This window comes from Numida meleagris, chromosome Z, assembly GCF_002078875.1.
Source record: "Numida meleagris isolate 19003 breed g44 Domestic line chromosome Z, NumMel1.0, whole genome shotgun sequence".
Lineage (NCBI taxonomy): Eukaryota > Metazoa > Chordata > Aves > Galliformes > Numididae > Numida > Numida meleagris.
In genome coordinates, this window is record NC_034438.1 from 52,827,338 (window position 1) to 52,850,901 (window position 23,564).

The window sequence follows — 23,564 nt, forward strand, 5'->3', positions numbered from 1 at the left end:
ATTTTTAGGTTCTTACCGTTGATTAAAATTAGAAAAAATGTTAAAAATTAAGATAACAAATGAGCTTGTTTCCTGTAGTTGCTTTTGTTTATCGTTGCATAGCAAGTAAACTTTAAGATTCGACACAATCCAGTGATCAGTAACTACTATTTCAAGGTCATATTATTTTCCTTACTACAAAGGAAAACTTCCATCTTGTGTTATAACCCAGAAAAGGCTGAACTGAATCCATTTAAAGACCAACACACCCGTAGGCAGTAACAGTGTTAACAAACTGAACAACTAGACATTTTCTCCAGCAGATTTTTCCATTCACATTGATTAACTTTGTGTTCTTCTTTCATTTGCCTTTAAAATAATCACTCAGCTTCGTATCAAAACATTACAACTAGTTTGACGCAATCATGAAAATTATTGTAGAACTAGAAGCAAATTAAGATCTACATTTAGAAAGATTCGTGCTAGGAGTTATACTACAGATTAAACTTCTTTCTCTGATACCATTAGCAACACTTCACACTATTTAAGTGTTCAACTCACACACATAAACTTCATGTTACCAATAAATATGAGCATAAGAACAAAACACCATGACCTACGACAATTCCCTTCCTTGCTCACTACTAATACCCTAAACTGCACAAAAGAAAACTGAAAAGGAAAAAAAAAATGCTGCCTTCGAGAGAGGAGAATGGAATTATTTTTAACCCAAGGCTTCTCTCAGAAAAATAGAATGCTTGAGAGAGAATGACATAAATTCAGAAGTTACAGAGACAAAATGATAAATTCCAGCTTGCATAGCTTGAATAATAAAAACTAGCAGCCTCACTCAAAAAGACTTTAAATGTATAGTTAAGCTCAGGAATTCCAGCATATAGTTATAAATATGGCAATATTAATTCCACTCAGTACTGTCTTTTTCAGTAACACTGAATACAGCAATTACATACTTATATGTCAAAAAATCTGCTTTTTAGCTTGAAAAAAAATGTTCTTGCCCAATATCATACATCTTCAATCAATTGCAGTTGTGAAACATCTGTGTAAGAGTTTAAAATTAGTATACAGTAGAACTGCTTCTGACCTCATAAAATACTGTAAAATAATTTAATCTGGTTAGAACATTTCTTAAAGTAAGGTGAGAATAAGTACTTCTGTGATCTTCTTTTCAGCAATCTGATATCGTGCCACAGTGAACATACCGCATCTCAACACTAATTTTGAATTATTCTAATTACATCACAAACTACAATTCCTTTAAGTACACACACAAAAATCTTTCATATAACTTTACTTGGAAGTACACCACAAGGAGCGAAACATTCTGAACCATAATTAATGCATGCTCTCACCTTCAGTGGAAGTCTGGAATTCTCAAGAATCTTTCCAGTGGCAGATAAAATACCACACATGAGTGCAGAAATCAGCATCATCACTCCAACTGCTGTTAACCAGGACATACTGCAGAAATAGCATAAACTTTCTGCTGATGTGCATACAATGACGTGAACCGCACACAGCATCAGACACATCAAGTAAAACAGCAGAGAGAAGAGCGGAGGAGAGAGGGGCACTTCAAATTCTGCCCGGCTGCTCAGAGCTTTGGGCACACTGAGCAAAAGTAGCAGCAAAACCTAGGAAAAAAAAAAAAAAAGCAGAGAATTGATAGGTAAAGAATCATGATTAGCTAAGGCATACAGCCAGAATTCACACACAAAAAAATCATGCTGTTGTCATTCATGTCACTCTAATATATATACTTCATCTAAAAAAAAAAACCAAACCAAACATGAAACGCTATGCTGGGTGGTTTGACCAGTGTAAGACTTCACCATATAAAGAGGTGAGGCAAAGATAGTGCTTTTATTTATCAGTTTAAGTGGTTGGACACACAGTGTATGAGGTTTTAATAAATTACAAAGTACCTCCTCATCTGCTGTGACTGACCATATGCATGATCTGTCTTCACCGTCAGAGTTTCAACCCACTACAGAATTAAGTGTTTTAAGTCTCAGTGCCAAAATAGCTCTTAAATAAACAAATCTGACTCATCATTCATAGCCTGCAAAGGCCTAAAATGACATGCACACTCTAACAATGGCCATTTATCTCAGATTTCTTGCTGAGTAAAGTAGCTTCCCAGGCCATGGAAAGTTCTCATTACGTAAGCGTATGGTGTTTTTAGAGCTTAAGAATTCTCCTGGTGTTTATTTTTGTCCCTCTCCTTATCTTAATTGAATTTACCAGTTTCACTTTTGCTTTGCTATAACCTGCACACCAATCACTTGGAATTCCAGGTTTCCCCTCACGTAACTGTAACAGTGAAGATGAATACCACCATGAGTAATTTCTGCTACTCATGTACATGTAAAGAAAAAATCCAGCCACATGCTGGAAATATATTTTGCAAGAGGCACACACATACCTAGTACTAAACTGAGCTCAGTCTGCTTGTGGTAGGGCAAGATTAAAACAAATCTAAATAAAAACTATTCTATCAGAGCTCAGCCAACCTATAATCATTCACTTGTGAAGACCTCTACCTAAAATTTACCCATCATTACAGCTAGATGTAGTAAAATAGATGTAAAACAATTGTGATGCACTGCAGCAGTCTATTCACTTACATTATACCTTCCACAATTCACTTACTTTTAAAAGCATGAAGTTTCACAGTATAATACAGGACTTAAAATTAGAACAAAGCACTCATTATACTAAAATGCTCAAATTGCAGTTAACTATAAATCTATATTTAGCTATTTTGAGCAAATGCATCGTTATTAGTTAATGTCCTAGATGTATTTTCCTCATTTAAAATATAAGATAAATGGCACTTATAGAATCAAGTAGTTTGAAGTCACCTGTGATATTCTCCGCCTTTATTTCTGCAGCTAAGGGTGGAAAATACATATTGTACAGTTTGCCAGTGACACTGAGCAAGCTCTTGTCAAGCAAACTTTTCACTGTCAGAGCTAGTAACTGCAGGTTTCTGTTTGATAAAAGGCCATTAACTAAAATACTGAGATCTATTTTCTTGAAAAACTAAGCACTGACAATTGCAAAAAAAAAAAAAAAAAGAAATCCAGTGCTTCAAGCACAAAGTGACCGTAGGAGCTTGAATCATTAGGTTCCCAAAACAAAGGAACATGAAAGGTCTGTAAGCATTCAGCTTCACAGCGGCACTGTCTTATCTCCAGATTTAGGCACAGAACCTACCATCTCACACCCTATGGGGACTGTGGAACTAACTCCTGTTGTGAGGTAAGCAGTGATAAAAAGCCCATCAAGCAGTCTACCAGAAAGCCATCTCTAATGTGCTCTGTGCACAAGATGAGGAATACAGCCTGCAGTGGCTGAGGAGACTCAAATACAAAACAGCTACTCATCTCCTGTTATCCATTCCAAACAGTGAACAGAACTAGATGCACAGTTACTATACCACCTTGTAGGTGTATGGCACTGAACACGTGCAAGGTATGTCCATCATAGGGACTAATGCTAATTCTCACAAAAGTTGACAGTAGTTTCTCCTAATCTGTAAGTGCACTTTTTTGTATATAAGAATGCAGAGTAACTTGTCAGCATGTTTCTCAAAGCATTACCACAGAGGCTATTTCCAGCACATAAGACTTCCCCAAACTATCAATTGCAAAGAACCACTTAAAATTCCAGAAATGTGATATCTTATCCTTACTCCTACAAGAGATATGGAATGGCAACCGTGCCTCTTCCAGCAAGGACTTGTTTCAGGACTATCGACTTATCAGTACCAAGAAGAATTCTCAGAATGGTGAAAAAAAAAAATTGGCCATATAGGGTTTAGCTTGTTCTGAGTAGTTGCGGTTGTTGTTAGATAAAGATGGAAAAAGTAGGAAATTTACAGCAGATTTTTTTTTTTTAAATGCAGGGAGTTGGAACTAGAAGATCTTTAAGGTCCCTTCCAATCCAAACTATTCTGTGATTCTGTGATGTGCATATTTACCAAGTTGCACCAAGACACAGGCAGCTTGTATCAAAAGTTCTCTTGAATCATTTCAAAGGGTAATATTTTAAAAAGAGTACTATGCTCATCTTTCAAATAGAGACAGCAAACCCTAAAATACTTAATTGTGAAGAACATAAACTAAATAGTCAAATAATAGGAACTTTCATGTTTTGCACTTAGCTTTTTCTACAAAAAAGTGCTGTATTTTCTTACCTCCATAATGATCACAGTCCCCACCATCATTGAATACATGTCATATTGTGCCACTTGTTTGCTTAGCGAAGAACTCAGAGTCTTCAAGGCCTCCAAATATTGTTTAAGGACCTTTTTGCCAAGGTTTAAGAGTATTTCTGAATTATTCCCCTCTAAGTACAGCTTGATCCAGTTACCATGGGATTTTTCTGCTATCTTAAACTGCTCATATCCAAGATCTAGTAGTGGAAAAAAAACAAGAAGATCCGTGAACAAGGAGGATAATTAGAGATCTAAACATAGTTTTACATATTTTTATATTTGCTTGTGTAATCTACAAAAAAACTGCTACAGATGAAACTTATTTTGCACATAGAAAGCTGCATTACCTTCTGGCAGCAAGACTGTAATGAGACAGTTACTCAGAATAAAAGCAATTAATCCCCAATCAAATAAAATGTCAAAGACTCTAAAAGTGACAAACCTTTTACTTTTACAAAAGGTTTCCAGGATAAACATATTTAAATGATTTAAATCCTTAAAACAGTGGTGTTTTTTTTGTTTGTTTGTTTTTGTTTGTTTTTTTGGTTTTTTTTACTCCACTGGAGCTACTCACTATCCAGACTGTTATTTCACAAGTAGGAAATTCTTAGACTGCTGAAGAAACTACTTCTCTGAAGAAACCACTGAAGGATCTACACACAACATATTAGAGGCCCTGATTTTGCTGGAAGTGATGAGAATCGGTTGGTAACACTAAGTGAAACACAAAATTAGCTGTGTTTTGATGCAGGAATAGGAAAGTTAACAACTGAAGTGCACAGTTTGGCTTCAGGCATTTAGATTATTGAGCTGGTGCAAAGCAATCCTCTTCCATGAAAATCAATATTCTTGCTATAGTATAAGGACTGACTGCAGTCTAACCTGGATAAAAAAAGAAAACCCGATGCTGCCATCAACCTACAGAAGCAAGAGACTTGTAACAGAATGTGATTTCATGATGGCCTATCCACAATCAAATGCATTCTGGCCAGAAGGAAAATTTGTGGCAGGGGAACACTAACCTTGAGTGAGGACAATCAGTGAGATAGGAAAGAAACAAATATCCAAATCCTATTTTAGAAGTCCTTTGATTACTGCAGCAGTGGCTTTTGTCCTGCATTTATTTTCCCTCCCAGAAGTACTGGTTATTCCACAGAATCCTCACTTTACGCTAAGAGTTATAGTTGATATATGACAAAGGGCGTACGTGGACAGACAATGAATGACACAAGACAATTCAAAGGATGCAAGAGAGAGCTCCGCTACTTTACTCTCCCCTCACTAATACTGTTTTCCACCACCAGCTTTCCCACTGCTAAGCATTTACACAAAAAGCTGCAGCACAGTAATTCCTGACCAGTCTTGACAGCATTTTTACTTCCCAAAAAGATATACTCAGCAATGACAATAAGCAGATACTGCAGGCAGACAGAAAAGAGACATAATTTTGTTTACATGCAGAAGACAATTAGAACAATTCATAATTATAAGCATGAAGTTTAAAAAGAAATCTGCCAAAATTAATAGTGTGAGACTTATATCCACTTGATGAGCATTCTAACTCATTTCTTCTAAGTTTAATTTCAAGAGCATGTATTGGCAACACAGTAAATTAGATCAGCTGCTATGTTTTACTGTGAATGTTGACAGTGGTACTGTTTCTTAAACCACTGAAGACATGCTTTTCTTTTTCATTTTAGAGGTGCGTCGTCCCATACTCCAGTATGCCTTACAGTATTTAAAAATTGGTCATTGGGAATAGTATGCAACCACAACACAAGCTCAATTTAGAACAGAAGGAACTGTATTTCAGTAGACACTATGCTATGTAAACATTCATATGCATCTGCACTGTTTACAAGAAATGTTTCTTTTGCTTCACTTTAATAATTATCAGAGAACAAGAGAACATCCCAAGTCAGAAGGGATCCACATGGATCGCTGAGTCCAACTTGTGGCTCCACACACAATCCTTATTTCCATGCCATTTCACTTTGAAGTTAATGACAAGGGCAAAAGGAACAACCTGGAAATGGTTATTCAACAAGCCTAATATTGTCCTCCTAACTTGAATTCCTTCACTTCTTCTTAACTATCTGAAAGTAAGGTAAAACATTTGCTGTAGTGTTTCAAAAAGCAAGGGTTAAAGTAGTCAGTAGTGGCGTTTCTCAGAGCTCAGTCCTAGGGCCAGCTCTGTTCAACATTTTTATCAGTGACCTAGATGCATGAGTGGAGTGTCCTTGCAAGTTCACTAAACTGGAAGGTACTGTTGACTCCCTGGAGGGACAAGAGCCCTCGCAGATAGATCTAGATACATTGGAGCAATGGACAATCGTCATCACCACAAAATCCAGCAAAGGAAAATGCCAGGTTCTGCACCTGGGATAAAGCAATGCCAGACAAGCACAGATGGGAGATGAGCGCCTCAAGAGCAGCACAGCAGGAAGGGACCTGGGGATACCAGTGACTGATATCAGCTCAGTGCAAGCCAGCACTGTGCCTGGCAGCCAAGGGGCAAACCGCATTTTGGGGTGCAGTAAACACAACACAGCCATTCAGTTAAAAGAGGTGAATATCCCGAAATATTTAGCATCAGTGAAGCTTGCTTTTGAATACTGTGTGCAGTTCTGGTCTCCACAGTATATAAAGGATGTTAAAGTCCTTGAAAGTATCCAGAGGACGCGGAGTAACAGGGCTGGAAGACATGTCCTATGAGGTGATACTGAGGACACTTGGGCAATCCAGTTTAAAGAAAAGGAGGCCAAGAGACCACCTTATTGCTGTGTGCAACTTTTTGAGGAGGGGAAGTAGAGAGGGAGGTACCGGCAGTTTCCTCTCTCCAGTGACTCATGACAGGATGCAAGGGAATGGCACAACGCTGCACCAGGGGAGGTTCAGCCTCAGCATTAGGAAAAGTTTATATGGTCAAACAATGGAACAGGCTTCCTAGAGAAATGATTGAAGTCCCATGGCTGACAGTGTTCAAAAGACATTTAGACAATGCTCTCATTAATATGCTTTAACTTCTGTTTAGCCTTGAAACGGTCAGACAGTTGGACTTAATGATCATTGTAGGTTCTTTCCAAATGAACGATACTCGAAAAATATGCTGATTCTACTACACAGGAGGCTTACAGGTATCTGCTGGTGAGTACAATTCAACCACCAGCAAACACTCGTGTATCAATACAGCTGCCAGTATGCACCGAGACTTTCCCAACATGTCTCTTAAACAGCGAATTCCCTAGAAAGTTTCTCTTCCGGTATGTAAGTTCAAATAACTCCTACTTGAAATAAGAGTTAAATATTCATACTTTCGAGGAAATACAGAAATCCAGAACGGACTACCTAAAATGAGCTTTAATCAAACCAAGATTTGGCATGGCACCATTATATTACATCTTCTGCTCCTGTTCCAATTCCGTTTTTTTCCCCCCAGTCTCCTTTCTTCCTTTTAACACTTTCATTTCACTCATCTGCCTCTCCCTTGGTTATGCTTCCCAAGCATCTGCTTGATAATCTTATTTAGTTACAGTCACAAGCAGCAATTGTATATTTATCAAGTTTTAAATGAAATGAATTTATGATGTAGAAGCAACTTCTCCAGTTTCAGTATATAAATCTCAGAAATAATTTGCTTATTTCATTTCAATATATATACATAACGCAAGTTTAGGATTAGGACCAAACTAAAAAGCGGACATTCATTTTATTAACATCCAACTTGTACTCAAGTGTGGCTTTTTGTTCCACTGTAAAGTGCCTTTTACAGAAACAATCCTAGTTGTGTAAAATAATTCAGATGAATAATCTGAAATTTAAAACAGGAAGGAAGCAGTACTAGCTACCTACAACTGCCCACAACACTGAGAGATGAACATGGTCACACACCCAGAGTGCTTTTCCAGGTGAGTGAGAATAATCAGTCACTGAAACAACCTTACCAGGTACATGGCAGAATCCCCATCACTCGGAGGCAAGTGGACATCTAAGTCCCTTTTCCCAGAGAAGGGTGGACCTAATGATATTTTGAGGTCCACTTCAACATGGGCTGTTCTAAAATTCTATGAATAATAATTCTATGAAAAAGTACTTCTCAGAATTCAACTGAAATTTCATCACCTACCAGATGTTACTAACCAAGAATCTGAAAGAGAAATTTTCAACTTGTAGTTGGCAAATGAATGAAATATTTAATTGGGTTAATTACTGAGGTTTGTTACCCTCAAAAAACTTGACAGCACAATTCATCTGCAGAATTCAGAAATGGTATGGCCCAAGATTTGTCAACACAATTCGAATGAGTGTGCGGATGGTCCACAAAAAAGAACCAGAAGGCTCAGAACAGAGCTAGAGCATTGTTTAGAACTATGCCCTGTCATGTCCTGAATGTCTGCAAATATAGAAACTCCACAACATCTACATGCAACTTATTCTAGTGTTCCACTACCCTTACAAAAAAATGTTTCCTCTCATTTATGCCCAGCGTCTCTTATCCACTCACCAAGCACCACCAAATTTAGCTAGGTTCAGTTTTTTTATTTCCTCCCATCAGGTATTACATACATCGCTAAAGTCTTTGTCATGTCTCCTCCTCTCCAAGATGAACAGTCCAAGCACCCTCTGCCCCTCCTCTGGTATGACAGATGTACCAGTCCCTTCACTCATTACTTTATGATGTCCGCATCTTCCTTATACTGGGAAGGCCAGAGTTATGTCAAGGACCCCACACACAATCTCACCGTAACTGAAGAGAGGAAGAATCTATCTACTGATGATTGCCTTCCTAATGGAGCCCCGTATACCATTGGCCTTCTTTCCACAATGATGTATTGCTGGTTTATGCTCAATGCATATCCCACAAGATCCCTTGTCTTTTTCCACCAAGCTGCTCTCCAGCCACTCAGCACCGAACCTGCAGTTACTTCTCCCCAAATCCATTTTTCTTTGCTGAAATTCATGAATTCAGGCTATTTCTCCAGTTTGTATTAATCGCAGTAACAGCGCATCATGTTTCTAGTTCTGCATCATCTGCAGTATTGCTGAGGGATGCTCTGTCACACTGTCTACCTCATAAATGAAAATGTTCAACAATGCTGGCCTCAGTGTCAACCCCTGAGATCTGCACTAGTGACTAGACTTCAGCTGGGCTTTGCCACTGATCACAACCTTCTGAGCTTAGCAGTTTAGTCACTTTTCTGCCCATTGCATTGATCATTCATTTATCTAGTCTATAATATACTTTGAGACACATATACACTATGAGAGACAAACATATTACCAAGGCCATCATGATAACGTAAACAACATCCAGTTCTCTCCATTTATCCACCAAGCCTGACATCTTCTTATGGTAGTGTGAAAGGTGGGATAGTATTTATCCTCAATTACCAAACAACCCAAAGTTAAGCACCATCTATCTTTTGAACTACAAACAGCATACTACACACTGATATAGTGACTCTTTAGTATTTCTAGGGACTGAAGTATCCACATCAATGAAACTTATCACTAAATAAACAGCCAGACATCTTTTTTCCCTGCCAGTCTTAATGGTACTCAAAGTTTCCTACAGTATGTACTAAGATAAAGCCTCACTCATCTAGGAACCTGTGAGAACACCAGGACTCCTTACGACATACAGGAAACAGAAAATTCACCTTAAGAAACTGCATGAAGAGCTACAGGGACTTGGATCTGATGCCATGGTACTGAGGCTGTGTTATTAAAAGGAGAGAATCTTATCACAGGTGCTTGGCTGCCCGCTACCATCCTATCTCATCCTATCTCTGTCACTTCCCATAGCAGTTCACAGTGACAAGCGAGTAGCATAAAAATTCTTTACATTTCTTCCATCCTGAGTAATATTAATTTCATTATCTCAAAGGAAAGCTACAAGTTGAAATAATGCTGTTCCTGGAAAAAAATAAAGAAGTAAAACAGAAGCTAGTAGAAGCTTCAGCCTGCTTCACCAGCGCTTGCAGAAATAGTCAGATGGAGTATTGTTTTGGAATTTTCAATAAAAAAGTCATATTCTGAACTCTACCAACATAGTGAGTTTCCTCATTTGACCCATTTGCCAGAGAAAAAAATATCAGTATGGATAAAGTATGGGTCCTACTACTGACATATTGCTACCATAGGCAACACTTGTTCAGACAGACTCCTGGACAGGGTTTAATTACAATTAGAAGCCATGATGCTGAAAGATAATTATTTCTTCATCTGCAGTGATCATTTTGCTGACCTTCACATTGTCTTCCATTTTACCTACTCCTATCTGTAATACAACTTTACATTCCTGTCCAGTTACTTATGTGATTCAGATACAGTCAAGTGCCAAGGACTTCAGGCTTCACAATGATTTTCAATCAACGTTTTCTAGTGTCCAGGGTAAAATATTCTCTGGCAACCGCTGACTATTTTAAGTTTTATTCACATATTTACGTTAGCTTTCTTATTTACATTGCAGTCTGCATCATGCTTCTTAAACAAATATTACATTTTGCTAGGGTAGACGTATGATGTTTTGTTTTTTTCCCAACCTTGTTTTTTATTCTTTCCTCCTAACATATACAAATATGTATGTGTACACCTAGGTGTACTTTTAATTAGCAATTTTGCATTTCTCTAAATTCTCACTCCCACAGAAATTCACACAAAAAGAAAAAATGGAAAGAAACTCATCCTAAGTTATTTCCCAGCATTATGGAAGTATACTCTCTAAGCCAGAAAATTCATTCCATTGCGCTATTCCTTCAAATAGTGCTCACAATTAGTGCCCTGTACCTCAAAAATAGTACATATGAAAACACCAAGATTTAACTACACAGGTAGTTTTACTTTAATCTTACCCATCCATCATTAATTCTGCTCTTTCATCTACTAGTAGGAGTACTGAACATTTTTATAAAAGACTTTATTCAGAAGCAGCGTGCCAGAATAAATAACAGTAAAGAGTGAACTACACATCATTTCTCTAAATATTGCTCTCAATTAAATAGCTAATTTGCAGTGCCATACTTAAATTCTTAAATGTAAAAACCCAAACTGTGTTAGAAACAATCTCAGATTATTAGGTAAATACCATTCTTTGCATTCATTGTTTTTTAGATTATTTACCTTTTTCATAGGCAGGTGTATTCTCTTGCAACAATGTGCTAAGCTGGAACCCATTCATGTGCAAGAAACGCAGTTGTTCTCTCATTGTCTTGCCTCCCACAACTGGTAATATAACGTTCCCGACACTGTTTCTTGAAATTGGTAGACCAAGACCTATGGCCAGTGTACTAGTCAAATCAGTTTGTTGCACAAGTTCAAGTTGGGTTAGAGGACCTAGAATCAACAAGACGACAAAAACAAAAAAAAACAGAACAAGTACTACAATTACAGGCTCATTCTGTTTACACAGCAAAACCTGGACATCTTGTTAGTTAAAAAGTACGTTCACAGCTGTTATGACAACTATTTCAAGAGACATACAGAGTGATCCTTTTTGCTGTAAAACCAAAATTTATTAAATTCTCAGCAAATATAACTTTTCAGTGCAAGCAACTACTGGAAACAGAACATGAATGTTACACAAGTATGGAAAGAGATTGCCCAGGAGACTACCTTAACGGTATCAAGTCTCAGTTTAAATATTGAGAGGCTTTGATGACTTACACGTTAGAAAGAACAGAAACCATTACAGTAGACTGATTTATGCATGAATGAGGAATCAGAATCTAATATAATACTGGCAGTATTCTAGATACTCCTTGAGATTAATTAATATCATATCACTGCTGTCATATTAACTTGCTGGACAAACAGAACCAGAGGTCAAGTAAAGGAACATTGAGTCCTAAGTCCTGGAGCTCCATGCAAGCAAAGCCAGAAGACTTTAAAGGGTTCTGCATAGGATTCCATGATCTGACTGCAGTTTTCAGTTTTCTGTACGGATGAGAGATTTCATTAATGTAAGCAATTATTTAAAATTACAACATCAGTTGTTTCTTCCTGTGCCTTACTAGTTACATAACAGACTTGTTAACCATGCATTTACTTAGTTCTCATTGCAAATCTAGGCAGTGAGTGTTTTGACTTAAGTACATGAAAAAAAACGATATATAGTACTCATTACTTTCAAGACTCCCTTTAAGAGTATTAGAGCTTCATCTCTCATTGCTCATTGACTTGTGATTAATCTCATACTTTTTTAGAATGCCATCTATAATCCTTAAATCCTCTTTGCATGAGTGCCTGTATGTCAGCAGATTTCGGATTTCATCTTTAAAGACAAGTTGTTAACTAGTTAAAAAAGTAAAAGAAAGACCAGCTACCAAATACCTTTAGTCAATCATGGGTGGCATAACTGTGCAGAAGGCTACAAAAATAATATTCAGACCACATAATAAAAGCAAAAGCCCAAGGAATTACTATTTTGAGATCTGTTGTATTAACCACAACACATTTCATTTACAGCAGAATCATAAGGAGCAATCAATAGAATTTTGCCTACTACAGCAATGAGAAGTAAGCTGCTTGATATTAAAAATGTGATTTCTAATGTTAATATGACTTGCTCTCAAAAGACAGTTGACTAGCTATATTTCATTGTATTGCAAAAACTGCATGTTCAGATTAAGCACAACAGAAACTAATCCAAATGAATAAGAAGTTGCATTTATAGAATCAACACTTGTGGCTTTGTTGTCAGCATGTACCAGTGAAATTTATGAACCAAAAACTTACCTTACTTAATCAGCTTTTGAATGTGTTTTGCTTTTATATCTGAAGAGTTCAAGGACATCTCAGGCAATCCTTTCTATTCCTGCTGGATATCATCTTTACAAATGATAGACAGATAAATGTACTTTAACCATGCTGCAGGAATTTCCAGCGAAATAAATACGGCAAGGTTTGGCAAGCAGGAAATGAGACGAAAATGGACAAGAGGCAGAATGGAAGGCAGAAGGGAAGTACTACTTTGAAGAAAACGTTCATTCCTGTAACCATGTTTCACTGATTGACTCAGTGTGTGTATATCAGCAAGATATTTTAAGCTACACAAACTACCACATCATTTCCTTCATTCCTCTTATCTTAAGCCATATAATACAAGTAGAGAATGAGTTTCAGAAGCAGACAAGCTCACTTTAATGATTTAAAATGAACTGTCTGTCCAATATAAGAAACACACTCGTGTTCCGTATTCTTTCCTTAGATACTTAGCAATCAGTGGTCCTGTTTTCTCCGCTATCTCCCTCCCTTTAACAAGAACAATTCTTCCTCTTTCCTGTCATTCCCAGCATGAGAAAATGGTATTTATTCTTCTGTCTCAGCTGTCTGAAATGGAAGAATGGAGGCCTGAAAAAGGATTGCTTGAAAAGTCCTTGAAATCTTCAAATGTAAAAAGAAAACAAAGACAAGGAGCTGATCAAAGCTTTCAGGAAAGTTTTTCCATTATAAATGTCACAGGTATACACTGACAATCAGATCACAAAAATGTTGATTCTAATGACAAGAATGACAGAAGTTAAAACTCACTTCAAGCAGGACTTTAGTCCTAATCCTATCTATTTATCAGTATCCCATGATCCAGACAACAAGAGGTCTCATTAGCACTGAACACAAAAGCAGGACAGTGCTGCAAAAGGTGGTAATCTGAGAAAGACCTAATTCTGCCTGTGGTTACACTGCTTAAGCCACACAATCAACATAACACAGATGAAAACTCCATCTAAAAAAATAAAGAGATCACAAAGAACACGTTATCTTAAGAGAGAAATGTAGAACTAATAGTGAGCTAAATTCCACCACCAGGATGATGCACGCTAAAAACAAAGTACTTTCCAGGAATAATATAAATTAAAGTCAGAAACATGTTCTAAAAATGGTATTTTAGAAAACCAAGGCTCTTTTGATCCTTACCACTTCTCTTTTCAAAAGCAGAGCTGATAAACAGCAGCGGTGTGTGCACTTCACCTTCTGAAGAACCACCATGACTGCCTGTTTCAGACATCCCATGATCCCCACAAACAACCAGCAAACTGGGCAGAGAAGCCTCTCCTTCCTGCAAGCCACAGTAATAAAATTTAAATATATGAATAATATGCATATGGGTTGCTCTGAAAGTCATGCCTCCTATTTCATTATGTTGGCCCATGCCATCAAGAGGTGGATGTTGGTGGTACAGTAGAGGTTGAACTTTCCCACCAAGATCCTGTTACGTGTTGTTGCCGTGTGACAGATGGCAGCAGAGGGGCACTATGACAGAATGGCATCCGATGTGGAAGTGTAGATGAAGCAAAGGTGTGTGTCTCTGAATTCCTCCTTATGGAAAAATGTAACCCACTGACAATCACCAACACTTGCTGAACCTTACGGAGACCCAACGGTGGAACTGAGCACACCAAGGTGGTGGGTGGTGCGTTTCAGCAGTGGCAACAGCAACAGTGGGTCATCTCTGCTGGTGCAGATTGTTACAAGTGTGGTACGCAAGCTCATGTTCATCTCTGGTGGAAATGCGTAGCCAATGGTAGTGACTATGTGGAAAAACAGCATTTTGTAGCTGAGAATTTGCTGTATGAAAGAGTGTTATTGTGGTGCTTGTATCTGTTGTAACTTCCATGGAAAAAAATAAGAGACATTCTTTTCAGCTGGACCCATGCATGTGTATATATATGTGTGTGTGCATATGCATTCATATAAGCTCCATTATCTTTAAAGTGTGAATATTTATTGAAACAAATTCAGATTTCAAAACTGGCTGTCAATAGCCAGAGCAGATCACCAAGAAACACCTTCAGCTAAATATTAAGCAGCAAATATTTATTTTTAAGTTAAGGCATACATATGTATTATTATAACATTATCATGAAAAGGTTTTGAAATAAAAATAAACATAACCCTTTTACAGAGTCAGAAGAATCCGATTTTTTGAAGAAAATCAGCAGTACAGGAACAGTAACACAGAGAGAAGTCTGTTTCCCCCAGCTGAAGACCATCTTCAGTTTCACTGAGACTTTGATTAAAAAAATATTAATACTAAACATACCAATATAAGTATAATATGATAATCCTGTTCTGCAAATCTTACTATAAGCAATGTGCTAAAGAAGATTTGAGTGGGGTTAAAGGAAATCAGTTAATTAGTAAAACAAACAATTAATTCTATGCTTCCATTTTAGATTTTAAGTTTTAACATTTAAAGTTCTAAACAATCCAGAGAAATGCTAGAAGAAGGTTAAATTTAAATTTCTTCTCCAATCTTTCAAGTATTTTTGGGGTAGAAATCTGACATGACTGATGTCAAATTATGTCTATTTATTTTTGAAAGCAGAGAAACAGAAGCATAAGGGCGGCCTGTCCAGCACTTTGGAGCTGTCAAATCAAAGACAACAAATATCGACATTTCATAACAAAACAAAAGGTTTTTGTCTTCTCCAGTACCTGTTGCATTCAAAAGAAAATTGCTTTTCTTATTTCCATATTCTAAAACTGTGATAGAGCTTTGCAGATTATCAACAAAAGCATTGCATAAAAACTGTGCCAAGGTACAGCTGCAACGTACATGAGATTAGAACCTTCACAGTCAGGATTTTAACTTTTTCTTTATTTTATCCATTTGTATAAATACACTACTGAAGTTTTATGAGGAGCTATTCTGAACTGCAGTTGTCTGAAAAAATAAATAAGTTTAAGGCAACCTGGAATTAAGATATTGAATTTCAACATCCAGACTATTCAGATAAGTGACAGCTTCTACCTCCAACTCTAAAAACAGGTTCAGATTTGATAATTTGATGTCCTATGTCGAGCATAAGAAAAAATGTCTACAGCCTCCACTTCTATTTGATACCTTTCAATATCTGAGAATTATCCATACCTTCCTAAATATAAGAATAAGATATATAGCCACATAACCCATTATTGCTTCTCCTGAATTCAATTATAAAAAGGACATCAACTACTGTTTTAATTCATGAGCAATAAGAATTTTTTCTCACATTCCACTTTCCTCCCTGCAGATCAAGGGGAAATGATTTCCCACTACCATTCAGAAGAGGCAGTTAATAGATGTTACTTATGTCAGACAGTAAATCCTTTAAAATGCTACACTGCATTGTTAACTGCAGAACAGGCAGGAAAGGAAAAAGAACAGAACACTCACTTTCATCTAGGAATAAACTACTACTCATGAACAAGCAATTGCATTGAAGAATATTAATGCAACACTACTCTATAAAAAACAGACTTTCATTCAAGAACAAGATATATTACCTTTGACAGAAGAGAAATATGGATCTTCTTCAAGACGTTGTCCATTTCACGAAGTTTTGGTCCCACTAGTGGGCTATTTGGCCCAGTCATATGTCCAATATGGTCCAATCCCAGGTAATGTAATATTAGGAGATCCCAGTCTTCTCTCTTCAACACTCTATCCAGATGTCTAGTAACATTATCATCAACCTCGGAAATAAAAGGAAAACAAATTATAAAAATAATTTCCCTTTTGTAAAAAGCACAGAATATTTCCCTTCTGTAAAAAACATAAAGAGATTACTTTGTACTGCTCTTGAAAGTTCTCTAGAAGAAAATGAGAACTAGTCACTCACAAAGTTAAAAGAAAAAAAAATCAGATTGATCACTTCTGTGTTAGGGAGAGTCAAAGACAATCTTAAAAAAGATCCTTCACCCCATTTCAATCTCTCTTGTTTGTTAAAGATCAGATTACATAAAGCAGAGAAAACAGAATTGACAGGTTTTCACAGACACTTCTAAAAACTCTTTCAAAACACTTAACCACTTTCATCTTTCACACTTCTGATTTATCACTTCTGAGAAGTACGTACACAGAACAGCCTTTCTTCGGAGCTTGGAAGTACAGGGGAGAAAAGCACTGCTGACAAAAAAAACTGTCCACATAGCAAGAATGAAAGATTACAAAATGCTATTTGGAGTCTACCGCGAGTTCTCCTACTTACACTGATAATTCATTTTTACTTGCATTCATCTCCCCTGGATATTAAAAACACTTAAACATTTCACCTTCAGCATCAGATCTAGCAGCACGTTTGCTTCATTTCACTCTGCAAGCCTTGAACCTTCCACAAGGCTTATTAGAACAACCAATAAAAAGTATCTGTCGTTCACAATAGGCCTATCTAACTTCCTTAAACATTATAAGGTACGCATGCCAGTAGCACTGGGTTAATGGCACAAGATTTTACAAATCATAGTTTCAAAATGTGAATTGGAACCACTAGCCCACTTACTCTTTCAGTATTCTCAGAATAAGAATTTTCTGAATTTGTTTTGTTTACTGTTTACATTCCCTCTTTTCCAGTTCTGAAACATAGCTCATCTTAAACCTAAAAAAGCAATACTATAGAAAGTATGCCTGGAGGAGAAGATAATCTATTAGCAGGCCTTTTAAAGATGGCCTATTTTAACACAAATGTGCTAGGAAATCAGAACCATAGACAGCGCCTTTTTAAAAACACTCTGTAGGTAACACACCACCCCATTATTGTATGACCCAAACACTTCCAATGGCCTGTGCACAAAGAACTGAAGTCTTTAGCTCAAGACTGTCAGTACTAAAAACACAGAACTCAGTTTCTATTTATTTGTCAGGTTCATGTTTCAAAACAAGGATAGTCCCATTCCTTCATTTTCAAAAGTCGTCACTATGTGTTTGTACACACATTATTTGAGATTATAAAAAGCCTTTCACCTCTGTAAAATCTGACACGAAAAAGGACGTTGTTCCATCATATTCCACAAAATGCTTTGGAAACAATTTAACCCAAGTATCATCACCGTAAAAGATTATTCTTTTCCCAGCTGCTTTTGCCTGTGATATCAGATTGTCATTCATCAGAGCTGGAGAGTTAAGGTTCACAACTACATCAATGAAACCAGGAATGCTACCCGTCATCAAAGCCTGCATAAAACAAGAAAAGAGATGCATTAACAGAAACTGAAAAGTTTACAGTACTCAAAATAAAATATTAGCATAAGAGGAAGTAACAAAGCAGAGAGGAAAGAGATTATACTTTCAATAAAGAAATATAGTAAAGTAAAAGAACATATAAACTGCCATGCCACATGATACCAGCTGTCCCAGTATGCTGCCAGTTGGTGTCATAAATACTACCTGCTTAGTAGAAAATCAAAAATTACATTTTCTAATTAGTGAGCAGCAAAACCACACTGTATCCCAGTTGCAATCTCCTTCATTAATCAGCTCAGTATATCAACAATAAGACTGTGTAGATGGCTTAAGTAAAGTAACATAACACAATACTAACAATGGTAGAATGTTCAACACAGAAATTAGAAACTTCTGAAAGAAATGAAGTCCAGCAAGGAAAAGCTACCAGACTGTCTTCTCCTCAGTCTCCTCCTGGCCGCCTAGCTGACTTACCAAACTTTTGCCTCTCTACTTCTTCCAGGAACAAAATGCTACTCAGATCCACTATTGACTAGCCCAGATGACTAGATATTTTGATGACAGACAAAATTCAGGTTTTAGTTGTGTTGAGCTTGGAACAATTTACTTTCTAAAATCTGCAAAAGCCTCCTTAAGACAATATGAATTTACATACAACCAGACTTCCTATCAGAAGTTCCTACCAGAACAGAGTGAGAAACACCAACAAAAATGCTCTTGGAAAGAAGACAACTGGAAAGTTTGCTAGCTGTGAGGCAGCCTTCCAAAGATTACAAATGAAAAGACTGTGTCCACCGTCTAAGCTGGCACTAGAGCCCTAACTGCCCTCAGCTGATTCTTTCTACCAATCAGCTATAAAACAAAGTGGTGTTCACAAGGCAAAGTGCCATAAGTGGAAGCTACCACCACTTACTCATCCTCTCTACCTTCCTTTGATGCCCGATCTTTTCTGCAGGAAGCACATCCTGGTCATGGCAAACCAGAATCATATTGCATGCATCACTGCAATGAAGTAAGTTCCAGCTACAAATTGACAGTAATACCACAAGCCCACTCTTTACACCAACTCTCAGCAAATGAAACAAACCAGCCTTTCCAATTTTCTCAAATGAAACAACCCTAAAGGGAAACTTACCTTAATTCGAGGCATAGTCACGGTGGGTGGCTTTGCTTCAGCAATGAAACTGTGGGATGTCCCCCTTTCAATAACTTGCGTAGTGTAAGGCATGAACTGTTTACCCTTGGATCCAAAGACAAAATCATCTCTCAAAGCATCAATCAGGACAATGACAACTTTTTTGAAAAGAGGTGGTGGAATTTTGGTCCAGTTGGAAACTACTCCTAAAGCACAACAACAAGAATGTATTTTAAGTCATCAGAAATTTTAACATTTGCTAGACATGTTAAAAGGACAGCTGCACCACAGAAATGTGTGCCTCAAAGTTCTTTATCAACTTCACATTCAGAAGCAAGAAGTTGCAAGGAATGGCAAACATTAGATCTAATCTGAGGAAGTTGAAACCAGGCCATCTAGCAAAAGAATGACACAAAAAACAAAAAAAAAACCTAATTCAGCTGTTAGGAAGAAAAACAAACAAAAAAAAAATTCAAGAATGAAGGGAGTGTACTATGTGAAATACTAAGAACTGAAGAAAAACTCCATAACAGAAAGTTCAAAGGGGTAAGAAGGGATAGTTTCTACCTTCTCTGGTTAAGTTAGCCAGACTGAACTATGTATCTGTAGCGATCAGAAGGACCAATACGATGGAAAAGGTGTTACAAAAGAGGTGGAAGGACCAGCACAGTAGCAAGGTGCTACAAGGGAAGGGAAGTAGATCACTCACCCATATCAGAAGATTCTGGGTTTGCCAGGAAAAGCTTCCACCAAGGAGGGATCTCCAGGAAGAGATCCTTTGTCAGGGGCAGTCAGCCCTTAAATGAGGCCTAAGAGGGGTGCAGCCAGGCTCCACCCCTTCTGGTTGCACAGGTGAGTTGCTTTCACCTGTGCTCCCAGGGCTGACTGGATCTTTCCTCCAGGTGTTCAATCAGTGGTTCAGGCCATGACTCAGCAGTTCCCATACAGTATCCAACTGACAATTTTTCTAAGAAAAAAATACAGCACTGACCTCTGCTAATACTCATTCTTGTAAAACAGAACATAATTCATGCAATGTCCCTCAATCAAATCTCACCATCAGAGAAATAAACAGAACTTCACTGACACTGGAAGTGAAAGGATTTGTATAAACTTGCATCCTTCTGAGTCAAAGACTATATGCTAGGATAGTTAGGTGACAGCAGCTGCAGGGCTAAAAGCCAACTCCAGAATACCCTGAGCAAGCTACAGCTTGAGCTCATAGAACACAGCACAGCATCTTATCCTCCTAGTCATTGTGTTCATGCCCCTCCAGCAGTGGGCCATGGCATGCCTTCAAGCCCACCTCTTTCCCTCATATGGGAATAAAGGCGGCAGCAACAGCTCTTTGTTTGCATTCAGCTCAGTCACACAGTGACATTTCATTTTTACAGCAGAAAAGTTAGGCCCAACTTCTACAGGTCCCACATTTCTGCCAGGGGACAAAACAGAAGTACAGAGACAAAAGCAGAATGGATCCTATTCACAGATCTCTTCCCAGACAACACTGCGGTGGATCAGTACATGCATTACGTAAAGTTACAGCTTTTGTGTTCTTTTAGAGTAAAATGTGTTTCTGATTAAGTGGTTGACAGGCTGGGAAGGTCATGGATAATTCTGTGTCTAAAAAGAACCAAAAAAGAAGCTCAGAAACTGTATTTTAGGTACATGCATAAGCATCGATAAATTGACATTCACAAACTTGCTAGTGACAGCAATTTTTCCAGGTAAGGAAGTCGGAGATGGGCACAGCAGAGGAGAGAGGGAAACCTCAACAACAATAATAGTAACTCCCAGTAACTTTGACAAAAAATACAATGTTGTTTCTGAATGACTTGAATTACTAAATTGGCAGGCTTGCTCTGGCACTCACGCATTTCATTTAGATGAAAAACAAGAAGGTAGAACTGTATGCACTGTGATTTTAAATAAGTCTCTCTCATAATTGACTCCCACCCACTTACCTAGGGAAGCAAAACTTGCTGGATACCAGTGTGCAGCTCTTGGGATGCAGCATGTTTATTTATGCCTGCTAAACTTCTTTAGAAGAAAAGTTACTTTACATGAAAGGGAATTTTTGTAAGCAGTGAACAAAACAATAGGTTCTACCAAAAACTTTTTAAAAAGAGGTTAAGCGTGGAGGCAGTCTGGGCTTCAGTGACCATGCTCTGGTCAAGCTTGCGATTTCAAGGAATATGAGGCTGGCAAAGAGCAGAATCAGGACCCTGAACTTCAGGAGAGAGAAAAAGCTGTTTAAGGAGTTACTAGATGGGATCTCCTGGGAAACTCTCCTTAGGGACACAGGAATGGAACAGAGCTGGCAGCTCCTTAAGGACACCTTTCTGAGAGCACAAGAGCTAACCATCTATCAGAAGAAGAAATCAGGCAGAGGAAGTAGGAAACTGGCAAGGACTGCTGGTCAAACTGAAGCTAAAAAAGGAAATGTACAGGCAGTGGAAGCAGGAGTGGGTGGCCTGGGAGGAAAACAGCAGTGCCATCCAGACATGCAGGGATGGGATCAGGAAAGCCACGGTGCAGGTGGAAATGAACTTGGTGAAGGATGTGAAAAATAAAATGAGAAGGAAGAACTTTCAGATATGGAGAAGGCAGAGATACTCAACTAGCTCTTAACTTCAGTCTTCACTGGCAGACAGGCTTCCCATGTCTCTCACATGACATCTCATCTGAACCTCTAAGAAGGGACTGGGGGAGCAAAATCTTCCCACTGTAAGAATCAAGTCTGAGACCACTTGATGAGCTTGAATGTGTACAAGTCTATGAGGCCTGATGACATCCATCTCAGAGTCCTAAAAGAAGTGCTTGGTGAAGTTGCCAAGCCACTCATCATCATAACAGAAAAGTCATGGCTGTCAGATGAACCCCTTAGTGATCGGAAAAAAAGAAACATCACTCCCATTTTTAAGAAAGGGAGAAAGGAAGGCCTGGGGAACTACAGGCCAGTGACCCTCACCTCTGTGCTTGGTAAGATTATGGAGTAGATCCTCCTGGGAGAGACGTTAAGGCACACATGAGACCAAGAGGTTATGAGAGACACCCAGCACCGCTTCAACAAGGGCAGATCATGCCTGATCAATCTGGTGGCCCTCTACAGTGGAGTGACAGCATCAGTGGACAATCGAAAAGCAACTGATATCATTTACCTGGACCCGTGCAAGGCCTTTGACACACTCCCACATCACATTCTTCACTCTGGATTGTAAAGCTATGAATTTGAAGAGAGGACTATTCAGTGGATAAGGAATTAGTTGGATGGTTGCAGCCAGAGGGTTGTGGTCAATGGCTCTATGTCCAGGTGTAGGTTGACCACAAGTGGTGTTGTCTCCCATGGGTCTGTCACTCTTCAACATTTTTAACAATGACATTGATGGAGTTGTTGGAGCAGGTACAAGTGAGGCCATGAGGTTGACCAGAGGCTGAAGCACCTCTCTGATAAAGAAAGGTTGAGTGAGTTGAGCTTGTTTAGCATGGAAAAGAGAAGGCTGTGGGGAGACCTCATTGTGGCCATCCAGTACTTAAAGGGAGCTTGTAAGCAGAAAGGGGATTGACTTTTTACATGTTCTGATAGTGATTGGATAAGGGGGAGTAGCTTTAAACTAAAAGAGGGGAGATTTAGGTTACACAGTAGGAGGAAATTCTTTACTCAGAGAGCTATGAAGCACTGGCAGAGGCTGCCCAGAGGAGCTGTAGATGCGCCATCCCTGGAGGCCTCCAAGGCCAGGTTAGATGGGGCCTTGGGCAGCCTCATCTGGTGGGTAGCAGCCCTGCCCATGGCAGAGAAGTTAGAACTAAAGGATCTTAAAAATCTTTTCCAACCTAAGCCATTCTGTGATTTTATGATGATCTAACATGAGTTAGGAAGCAGTGCAATGGTTTTAAGTGCTCACCAGTGAGACCAAGAGATCACTCTGCACGCAAGTTGTAACACAAGAACTCCAGGGAGGAAATAACCATACTCACCACTGTATTTTTGCCTGGCCATACCTAAGATTATCAACATATCTAAATTTAATCTAAGAGTTTGTAGAGAGCTCTAGTACACACTTACACTCTCCAGGTCAAATCAGTCTTTTCAAAGCCCAATTGCCTGGTCCTTCTTCCTGGCAGCATCTACTGCTAACATTCACATGGGAATACAAAGTTTCACTCATAGTTAAACCTTATATTGAGATCTCCACAGCACAACCTATCAGACAACCCTGACAGTTTTGGTAAACTCCAGCTAAATACTTAGCTGCAGTTCAGCA

At 38.3% G+C, this 23,564-nt stretch overlaps 1 protein-coding gene across 2 annotated transcripts in view; it reads right to left on the reverse strand.

Moving 5' to 3' along the window:
* The window catches only part of PIGG (phosphatidylinositol glycan anchor biosynthesis class G), an 82,861-nt gene that overhangs the window by 58,595 nt on the left and 702 nt on the right, over positions 1-23,564 (reverse strand). For both annotated transcript variants that reach the window (XR_002433282.1, XM_021380142.1), the window contains exons 2-8: positions 19,300-19,505; positions 17,946-18,155; positions 16,490-16,678; positions 14,138-14,279; positions 11,345-11,557; positions 4,202-4,419; positions 1,353-1,634 (exon numbers count right to left, since the gene is read on the reverse strand). Coding sequence is in view for 1 of the 2 variants with exons in the window: in XM_021380142.1 (XP_021235817.1) it covers positions 1,353-1,634; positions 4,202-4,419; positions 11,345-11,557; positions 14,138-14,279; positions 16,490-16,678; positions 17,946-18,155; positions 19,300-19,505 (1,460 nt within the window). In the remaining variant the exon portion in view is untranslated. The remainder of the gene's footprint in view (positions 1-1,352; positions 1,635-4,201; positions 4,420-11,344; positions 11,558-14,137; positions 14,280-16,489; positions 16,679-17,945; positions 18,156-19,299; positions 19,506-23,564) is intronic.